This window comes from Salvia hispanica, chromosome 2 (assembly GCF_029641045.1).
Source record: "Salvia hispanica isolate PSC_SH4W2 chromosome 2, Shi_PSC_v1, whole genome shotgun sequence".
Taxonomy (NCBI): Eukaryota; Viridiplantae; Streptophyta; class Magnoliopsida; order Lamiales; family Lamiaceae; genus Salvia; species Salvia hispanica.
Genome location: NC_142693.1, coordinates 15,297,153 through 15,308,339, shown reverse-complemented (window position 1 = coordinate 15,308,339; position 11,187 = coordinate 15,297,153). Strand labels below are relative to the sequence as shown.

At 36.1% G+C, this 11,187-nt stretch overlaps 1 protein-coding gene and 1 long non-coding RNA gene across 2 annotated transcripts; one reads left to right on the top strand and one right to left on the bottom strand.

The window, feature by feature from the left end:
• Window positions 1-4,771: 4,771 nt before the first annotated feature.
• On the top strand, window positions 4,772-6,117 carry LOC125201992 (receptor-like protein 44). Its single transcript, XM_048100305.2, has one exon. The coding sequence runs from the start codon at window positions 5,027-5,029 to the stop codon at window positions 5,834-5,836; it is 810 nt and encodes a 269-aa protein (XP_047956262.1). The 5' UTR covers window positions 4,772-5,026; the 3' UTR covers window positions 5,837-6,117.
• Window positions 6,118-9,783: 3,666 nt separating this feature from the next.
• LOC125201936 (uncharacterized) lies at window positions 9,784-11,187 on the bottom strand. The gene is made up of 4 exons (XR_007173002.1): window positions 10,938-11,187; window positions 10,471-10,541; window positions 10,260-10,385; window positions 9,784-10,011 (listed from the first exon to the last, which is right to left on the bottom strand). It is a non-coding gene; the product is annotated as an uncharacterized LOC125201936 (long non-coding RNA).

Here is an 11,187-nt window from a genome sequence, read left to right as displayed (position 1 = left end):
GTTTTGACTCAACTTAATTGAGACGGAGAAGTATAGTATTTAGTTTTCACATTATTTTGGGACTTTTAATTGCAATAATATACTGTAATACTATAAATTTTATGGAACTATAACATTTTTAATTTTTAGCAATAAAAATACTATTATAGTTTAACTTTTTTAAAACCATATAAAGTTTATAAATTCGGGTGATGCGCTATTTTCAACAATTTCTGTATACTTTTATGGGCTTTGGATCCTCTATGTAGGATTTGGATCCTCTGCTACTCAAAGCTACAGTAAGGTGTACTATTCCAAATGACACAATATATAATTAAATAATAATAATAATCTTAATTTTTTAAAATTAAATATAATGTTGTGAGGAATAAAACATCCTTCTTAGCTTTTAGCATAGCAGGAGATTCAAACCCACTCTTACGAGTCTTTTCAATTGTGATTATACTTTAGAGCATCCTCATCCATGCTCTTAGCTAAGAGCACGGAGGTGGGCCCGGACCCACTTTTACTCCTTGTCCTTAGCTAAGAGCACAACACCCACATCCGTGCTCTTAGCTAAGGACAAGCTCAAGGGTCCCACCATTCTATTATTCAATTTAAATACTCCAATTATTAAAAACATTTCAAAATTATAAAAATACATTAAATAATAAAAATTACATAATTAAAATCCTAAAAAATAAAAATTACATAATTAAAATACTAAAAAATAAAAATACATAATTAAAATCCTAGAAAATAAAAAATACATAATTAAAATCATACAAATTAAAAATTACACACGTGGAAGACTGTGGAAGACTAGTCCTCTATGCCCAATTGCCTCTTGAGACCCCGGATCATTTGCTCATGTGTTGCAAGTTGATCCGGAGTCATCCGACGTATCGTTCATATAGAGTTGACTCAAGATGGCCCACAACGTGTTGTTCGGGGGTGGAGGAGGCACAAAGGGAACAGGGGGGGCGGGGGCGGATGGAGTCGAGGCGCGACGGCGGGGCGGTTGGCCGCCGCCTTCTTCCTTCCTTGCGGGCGGGAACTGCTCGGGCCAGCGTCGGGGCTACCCAAGTTAGCTCCGGCAAGCTGGGTAGCCACATCATCGGAGGCGCCGTCGGATAGGGCAACCGACCTGGACCGTTTGCTGTAGGAGCTGGAGGAGGATGCTGCTAGGCCGCCCCTATACTTCGGATGTTGGCGCCCCTCCTGCCAACAATCGAGGTACTTGAACGGTTTGAACTCCTCCCGTTGGTATGCCACCAAGGCGGCAGTGATGATGTCGAGCTCGTTCGTGCCGCTCCCCGCCGACCACTCTTCCTGGAGGTAAATCCCCTGGAACTTCCCGATTGCCTCGTTGCATCTGAAGATGCAATTGCGAACCATACTATCATTGCGATATATGGTTCCCGCCGGTCAGGTTTCATTGTAGAGGCGAGTGATGCGCCACCAATAAGTTTCCCCGGTTTGGTTCGTGCCGACGTCCGGATCTTCGGAGACTGCCAAGTAGGCTTTGAACATCGTCATCATCTCACCCGGAGTGTACGGGGTGCGGGTGCCACGAACAGGAGGAGTAGGAACAGAAGTAGGAGTAGGAGTAGAGCTGCTGCTCCCTCCCGATCCGGGTTCGGGTGCCCACCCGAACCCGGGGGCGTTTAGGTCGTGCACCGGGTAAGGACGGTAGCCACCCGGAGCTTGCGAACCTTGCGTTTGAGGAGGGGGCGTAAATTGGGTTTCCGGACTATATCCGGCCTCGGAGTCGAACCAATCGTGGTTCCAACCGCGATTGCCGGAGGGGTGATCGCCAGAGCCGGACATTGTGTAGTGTGGTGGGAATTTAGATGAGAGAGTATGAGGAAAAAAGATGAGAGAATGTAGATGATGATAGAATAGATAATATATGAGAATGTGATTTTTTTTGTGTTGGAGTGAGGGTATTTATAGATGAAAATGTGAATTTTGGGGAAAAAAATTGAAAAATAAATTAAAAGTGGGTAGAAAACGGATATATTTTTTTGGGAAGTGGGAAAATATTTTTTTTTTATTTAAAAACATTTTTAAAAATAAATTTCGAATTTTTTTTTAAAAAAAATAAAAAAGCGAAATTGCCAACGGCTATGCCGTTGGCCAATCAGAAGCTGCCACGTAATGGTGCTCAGCGGCACGGACGTGCTCTTAGCTAAGAGCAGCGCCGTGCCGCTGGCACGGACGAACGAGCACCGTCCCTGCTACCGCTGCGGATGCTCTTAAGATTGATATATTTGTGACCAAATATGAATTGGAACGATCCGGGAAGCAAAATGATATCTTTGTCTTTTATTTAATCCTATGTTGCGAATAAAATATTTGTATGGTCAAATTAATTTCTTTTTGTTTAAACTCAGTAAAAGGTATACACCTCTCCTTTGTGAAAATATGGCAGCTTCAATGAAATTTGAAGCCAATGTTATGATTGAAAATTAAGTCATTCTCAGCTACATATATTCTAATTAAATCTTGATTATAATTAATAGTAGCAATTAACAATTTTTAACTAAAAATTATCAATCATATTTGAATTTAATTCGGTAGATTCAAAAAAAGATATTATGCTTTTAAAATATTGGGTATGAAAAGCTCAGTTTCGTGGACAGCATGATATGTATGTTAATGATGAGTTTCAGTAGTGGTATAACGAGACTTCTGCAACTACCAAATATATTTACACATGTTTTCTAATTTATATTAGTAATTTAACAAACATACCATAAATAACAAACACGTAGTGTTATAAATTAGATCTTGGTACACGCATTAAAGCATTTTATAAATTAATACTAGTAAATAGTTTGTTTTATTTAAAAATTAATACAAGTTATTTGAGTCAATGAAACGGGTTAAGTCTTCAAATCAGAACTCAGTTTAATTTAAATAAACAACTAAACATTAACAATAACTACGGAATATATAATTTAAAAATAGTAAACAGCTTAATTAAAAATCATGAAGACATCTAAATTAAAATTGAAAAAACACATAATTTAAAACTCTTATTTACTTATGTGATAAATTGGTCTCTAAGTTCAGCAAGCATCTCTTGATACCCATAGTCGGCTCTCCTCGATCATCGACTAGGTATCTCGTGCTAGATACAACTTCAATTTGTACTAGGAGTAGTATTTTGTGACAACATTCTAACAAAACATTTTGATTTTGGTTTTTCTCAAGGATCGGGTCATCAGAGTCGTATAGTAGATTCAGGCCAACAACTTTGACTCATCATATAAGTACTTCTTGGTACCGCCACTTTCAGTTGGCTTATTCCCTTTTAACATTGCCCAAAAGCCTTATGGTGCCATGTTAGAGTCTTTGTAGTCTTTGACATTGAATCCCGACAACGGATAGGAGATATCGTTTAACCACGACAACATACGAGACATGATATTGTCAAGTTCTATGTTCTAACTTGTTGATGGAGCTGGATCCTAATCTCTTTGCCGAATATAATTGTTGACATCTTTTCGTGTGTTGGGGTCGAGATTGGAATCTTGATTGTTGGGATTGATTTGAGACAAAATAAAGATTGGAATAATGAAAATGGGGCCGAACATAATTGTTGAAACCTTAGTCGTATTCCATTTCTGATCATCTCACGTTACGTGAGTAATTTCCATTCATTATTTATTCTATAATTTCATAGTTACTTAACTATTAAACACTATTTATCTTAAATCTCATGCAGAAAGAAATGACTCAAGTAACATGAAAAACTGATACTACCTCTGTTATGGCCTAATTGGGACGTTTCTATTTTGGCACATAAATTAGGTAGTGGTGTTTATTTAATTAAATTATTAACAGTAAAGTAATAGAGAAAATAAAGTGAGAAATAGAAAGAAAGAATAAAGTAAAAGAGATGATAAAGTAAGAAAGATAAGATCTAAGAGGGTAAAGTAGAAGAGATGAGAATAAAATAGGAGAGATGAGTGAGTTAATATTACTAAAATAAAAAGTCTCACTTAAGTTGGGATGTACCAAAAAGAAAAACGTCTCACTTTAGGATGAGACAAAGGGAGTTAGTAATTTTATTGAATAGTAGTATTATTTTTTTTGAAATTCTTCCAACTCCAAAATTACTCAAATAATGTGAAATGAAGATAATAATTGAAAAGAACAATTTTTTTACAAAAAATTCCACAAACCCCATGTCCGTTACTGCGTGGGCACCCATCTCATCTTGTAATGTTCAGGGTTGGATCGTACCTCTAAATTGGGGTATCCCTCCTTATGACAATTGTATCCCTTCTAATGACAGCCGAAGGACTAATCTCTTGTGTTAAGTGTTTAGAGACTGATTAAATAATTTACTCCATTTATATGGATAAAGATCGAACCTTTGAACTCATGCTTAAGGCATGGATGATGTGTTAAACCACTAAGCTAACTATGTTGGTTCAGTTTTCCTTATTTTCGTTATGAATAGTCTAACATGCATTCCGTCTCGTTCTTTGTTTTATGAATTAAGTGAAGAAAATAAAATAAAAAGAGAAAAAAATAAAGTGAGCAATATTTTTATTTTTAAAAATATATCATTTAAAATAAAATATTACAATAAAAAAAAATGGTACAATTAAAATGGGACGGTAGGAGTATTATCGATAGAAAACGGCAGAAGTAGGAAATTGTAAAATAGTGATGGATGATGAATATTAATTGGTAGTGAATGAGAGTAAGAAGAATTAGTAGAGCAATGAACATCCCCCGCAGGCTGCAGCCGTGTTATTACTTTCGGTGCTGCCCACCCACATGTGACCTATATATACACTCTACCTCACTTATTTTTCAAATAAATATGGTTTCATTACATGCCAACACGCATCTCCATATTCCGATTTCAACACCCAAATAAGCACACAATTATAAAAAATAGATAAAGCAAACTACTAATTACATTTGATTACTCCTCAAAACACTATCACCATTATCTCTAACCCCCCTCTGCCATTTCAACAAACAGTTGGCGTGCATCTTCTCTTCTTTATGTGTTGAGATTAGAATGATGGGCATCATTTGGGGCTGGATTGCCGCCGCCCTCCTCCTCCTCTCCGCCGCCTCCGCCGATCCCAACGACGAGCGCTGCCTCACCCACCTCAGCGAGTCACTGCAGGATCCCCTCAGAAATCTCCAGAACTGGACCAAATCCACCTTCGCCAACCCTTGCCAGGGATTCACCTCCTTCCTCGAGGGCGCCATCTGCAACAACGGCCGCATCTACAAGCTCTCTCTCTCTAACCTCTCTCTCAAGGGCTCCATTTCCCCCTTCCTCTCCAATTGCACTAATCTCCAAGCACTCGACCTCTCCTCCAATCAGCTCTCCGGCCCCATCCCGCCCGACCTCCAGTATCTAGTCAACCTCGCCGTCCTCAATCTCTCCGCCAATCACCTCTCCGGCGACATCCCCCAGCAATTAGCCCTCTGCGCCTACCTCAACGTCATCGATCTCCACGATAACCAGCTCTCGGGGCTAATTCCGCAGCAGCTAGGGCTCCTGGTGAGGCTCTCCGTCTTCGATGTCTCAAACAATAAATTATCCGGTCCGATTCCGTCGTCGCTGGGGAACCGGAGCGGCAACTTGCCCCGCTTCAATGCCAGCTCATACGCCGGGAATAAAGGCCTCTACGGCTACCCCTTGCCGCCGATGAAGAGCAGCGGGCTCTCCGTCCTCGCAATCGTCGGGATCGGGCTCGGCAGCGGGCTTCTCAGCTTGATCCTAAGCTTCACCGCCGTCTGCGTTTGGCTGAGAGTGACTGATAAGAAATCGGAAAACGATGAAGGCAAAATCAGCCAGCTTATGCCCGATTACTGAGATCGCCATTCATTAATTGCTCGGATTTGATTGAATTTTGCAGGTATGCTTCTTCTTCTTTTTTTTTTGTTTCTTTTTTTTCCCCTTTTTAAATTGTTAATGGGGATTATTATTGTAATTGGGTAGGTTTAGCCATTGCATTGTTGCTTCTATCTTCTCTTCATCTTGTGATTCTTTTCCTATGTTTAATTAATCAAGCTTAGTAATTTTCTAGTACAAATATGTAAAGCAATGAATGAATTTTGGAGTTTTCAATGCCATCTCTCTCTCCCAGCCTGAAATGTTGGGTCCATAATTGAAGGTAAGAAGTTATCATCTAACCTTACATGGAAATATCTCCTTTTCCACTCTACCAATTTCTTCTTCTTTCCTTTTCAATTTCATTCCATCCATAAGCTTTGTTAATTTTGTAAATTCAATAAAATAACTATTCAGTCCATATTTTCTTGTGGAGACATTCAGTCAACTCTTTTATGATTTCATCATGTTTATTGTTTCTGGAGCTTATCTGTTCCCTTTCTTTTTCATTCCTTTTTCTATTGCATTGTAATGTAATGAGAGTACATGAATTTTGGGGCCCACTGTACATGTTAATTTTGTTTTTTTTAATGGGTTATTTCTACATAGGTTAAATTGAATTGGAAATGGGAATTGAAAAATTAATCAAATTGTTTAATTTAATTCGATATGGGTTGCTTTTGATGTCAATTTGCGTTTGGTTTAGCTTTTTATTTGTGTGTGGAATCACGATGTAGATTTGATGGGTCTAGTTTTGTGGCCCAAAAGCGTAAATTGATGTAATTTTTACTTTAAAAAAAATGAATGCCTATGGAGTGTACACGATTATAAATATAGTTTAAAGAATGATTTTTTTGGATTTGTGGATTTGTGGTGTTATTCTTTTATGTTTGGTGCAAATTAAATAAATGTAGAACGTGTTCTTCACTATAAAAAATTAAAAGTTCCGAATATCTATAAAAGTTCGATATTTTTCAAATTTCTATAATTTTAACATCTATTGCGTTTGGACAAAAATATGTTTTGGATTCTCCAATCCCAAACCACGTTATTTATTCTGAGTTATAGTAATATTCCGTATTTCTCGCATCGCAAATATTTTTTGTGTAGTTTGAGGTATAGTATAAATCACTTTTATTATTAGTAAATGAACAAAAAAATGAAAAAAAATATATAGATCACTTTTTTAGCTTGGGAGAAGGTGAGCAATGTAGTTTGATCAAACTAGACAAATTAGGAGTATTTCTTATTTAATCACGAAAATTGAGCTATGTGAAAGTATATATCTAAAATAAAATACTATGCATAGTCGATGTACGACTCTTGCAAATTGTAGTTAGACAATGTTTTCTGATTTTCTCAGAATACACACAAATAATAATAAAAGCAAGTATTTGTGAAATTAAAAATGTAGGTATAATTTTTTTAAAAAAAATTATTGAACCTTTTGATTAACAGCGAAGAGCAAAGCTGATTAGCTGTTGTTAAAGGAGCAAGAAGTTCGGTTTAGGCATATGATTGAGGTTGGTGGGTTAGTGGCTACTTTGGTTTGTCATGATTTTAATGATCTAAATTGCTTTGACTTCAATTATTTTGCCGTGGTTCATGAAACTTTATCACATGTCTCATAGGCATGCTCAACGTCATGCTTAAGCACGCGTGTGGTTGTCCAAAATTAGGCCAGTTAAATCTGGGTATCCGATCCCGAATTTTCCAAAAACTAATGATCCGAAACTGATTTTGGGTATCCAGATATCTGACTCGGGTATCCAGTCCCGAAAAATTGGGTATCCAATCCCGATTATGAATTGTTTTTTTAGAAAAGTAACTACTACAAACTTGTAGTTCGAATTGATACAAACTTGAAGTAGTTCGAATTTAAAAGAAAATAACTAGAAACTTTTAGAAATACAAAATTCATGTAACATCTGAATAAATTATTTAAATATTAAATAACATATACTCCTTCCGTTTGCTATTAGGAGTCTCATTTTTTGGCAGCACGGGTTTTAAGAAATGTTAAGAAAAGTGGATGGAAAAAAGTTAGTAGAATATGAATACTACTTGTATATATATTAGTTTTAAATGAAATGTAGTGGAATGAGTTAGTGGAAGATGTGACCCCATTACAACTTAGGGTAAAAGTGAATCGGGACTCCTATTCGCGGACGGACTAAAATGAAAAAACGGGACTCCTATTCACAGACGGGGGCCCATTTGAGTTCGGCACAAATTTTAAGAAATGTAAAGGAAAGTTGATGAAAAAAAAAATGGTGGAATGTGGATCCTACTTTTATATACTATTAGTTTTATAATAAAATGTAAATGAAAAATGTTAGTTGAATATAGGGCATATTATCATTTATGGAATATTTCAATCGGGACTCCTAAAGTGAGACACCAAATATGGTTATCAGGACTCCTAAGGTGTGATGGAGGGAGTATTTTTTAGAAAATTAACTATAAACTTTTAGAAATACAAACCTTTAGTTCGAATTTGATACAAACTTAAAGTAATTCAAATTTAAACGAAAATAACTAAAAAAACTTTTAGAAATAAAAAATCCAATAAATTTTTTAAAAATTCAAATAACTTATTGGAGTTTATCTCTCAATTTATCTCTCAATGAGTTTAAATTTAAACTCATTGAGTTCAATGGATGCCAAACTCATTCCAATCATTTAAAAAATAAATCCAATTAATTATAATCAAATAAAAAAATGAATTTACAGATTAAAATTAATTTCATTAGAATTCTTACCACTCCCAACACATTCAGAACAACTCTTATTTGGTTCTTATCAATGTATGAAGTTTTCATGGACACATATGTTGGTAGGGTATACATAAAATAATTAAAGCAAATCATGCTTTAAGTCTATTAGAAGCTTGCTTATTCAAATCTCACTGGATCACCAAAAATCATGACAATACTCTATAAATAAGGAAAGAGAAACAGATCACAGTACTCCAATCTTGTACTGCATGAAAATTTTGAAATTCCCTTTTTGGAATTTTTAAAAAGTTCATTCTTTTTTATATGTACTATGATATTCTCCCTCCGTTCCACAGTAATAGAGACGTTTCGTTTTGAGCTCTTATTTTGAAAAAATGATAATAAATAGTTAAAGTAGAGAGAGAAAAGTAAGAGAGAGAATAATGTAGTGAAGAGTCTTATCTACAATATTCTTTCTCTTACTTTACTTTTTCACCACTTTAACTATTTATTATTATTTTTTCAAAATGAGTGCTCAAAACGAAACGTCTCTGTTACTGTGGAACGGAGGGAGTATAAGAGCATCCGCAATGGTCGGCTAGCCGATTCGCGGCGCTGGCCGATCAGCTAGCCGAACCATCGGAGGCGGCCAGCGCGAAATCGGCGAGCCGATCGCCGTGGGCTGGCCGATCGCTCGGCGCTAGCCGATGCGCTGGCCGCCATTGTGGCGGCCCGATCGGCCAGCGCCGAATTTTGTTTTTTTTTTCAATTCTTTTTTTTAATTCTTTTTTTAAAAAAAATTTAATTTTTTTTTTAATTTTTGAAAAACTATATAAATGAGGTTTTTTCTATCTCTAAATTTCTGTACAAAAGCAACATCTAGCGATGGACAACAACAACTAGCCCAATATAAAATTAAGACCTAAAACAGAAACATGTCATACCGTCGGGTAGGGGTGTGCATTCGGGTTTCGGTTCGATTTTTTGCCCAAACCGAACCGAACCCGAAAAACCGAATTTAGGCTAAAATCCAAACCGAACCGAAACCGAAAACCGAAAAACCAAAAACCGAAAAATCGAAAACCGAACTTAAAAAACCGAACCAACCCGAAAAAACCGAAATTATATGAAAAACCGAAAAACCGAATATCCTAAAACCGAAAACCGAAAATCAGAGGGAAAAAAAAGCATAGGAAGTTACAAACCATGACATAACAAATGTCAACCAAAATAAACTAATAAAATTCCATGATACTAGTTACTAAATCCACAACATAATATAACAAAAAAGTCCATTCTAAGTCTTCAATAGTTTCTACATATTATATCAAAATAAATCTAAAATGAAATTCATGACAAGTCATCAATATCTTCCAAGTTTCAACAAATAATGGAAGATTGATTAGTTTGTTGAATCTTGAGTAGACATCAATGCAATACCTACACAAAAAAGAGATATATAAGTAAGGTATATTGATAAAAATGACTTACAACATATGATTTTGTTAAAAACTGGTACTATTTCGGATGAAAATAGATAAGTGGCAGTAAGTAATGTGTTTAAATGTACTCTTTGCTACCTAAACTAGCAAATGTTGTCGGTTAATCTGTAAAACTCATGTCATAATATAAATAAAATAATCAATAACTATAAACTTAAATGCATAAAACATTATAAGTTTAAATACCTTGCTTAATCTTTTTTAGATCTCCTTTTTTAGATCTCCTTTGTCTTGAGGATCCTCGGATGGAGTATCTTCAATTGCATTATTTTATATGGTATCTCCAACCGATTAACATTCATTACTTAGCATCTATAAGAGACATATAGAGATACTTGGCAATCAATTTGCAACTTAACAATACATAAATTACATTAAAATTAATGAATAAACTTACATTACAACTTGATGCTGAATAATCTATGTTGTAGATTGGAGAAAGGCGATCTACTTTTTACTTACTGAAATCTGAAATACAAAATAAAATTGTCATAACAATTGGAGAAATACTAAAATCTGGAAATTAAGATAAAAAAAAGTTAATCTTCAAGTCTAATTCTTATAAGTCAATTCACAGTAGTATAAATGTATAATCTAAGAATAGTTATGGTAAAAAGGTAATCCTGGAGTAGCTTTCTTGCCAAATGTTTCTTTAAACAACTAAACAGTTACCTAATTCCATTAGATGGTAAGGGCGAAGTTAATGAAGAAAATTACTCCAGAAAAAAAAAAGCGCTACTGGAGAAATAGGCAAATAACTAACAACAAATAACTAACAATCAAGTAATCAACTTCTCATAAATCTGAACAATTGGGCAAATGGGTCACATGAGTGTGCAATTGAAGGTGTAAGTAGAGTTTTACCTAAAGCTAGAGCCGTGAAGACGATGGCTTGAAGTTGTGGAGGGGCGACAGCGTGGTGCTTGAGGACTGAGGGGCGACGGGCCAGGGTTCTCTCTCTGACGGCGTGGAGGTGCGCCGGGCCGGAGCTGGCTGCTGGAGGGGTGGCAGTTTGGTGTTGGAGAGGTGGAGAGATTTAGGGTTAGAATGAAGGAGGAGGCGGCGGGGGGAGTATTAACAGAATCACTCACGATGGTTGATGTTTTAGCATTTA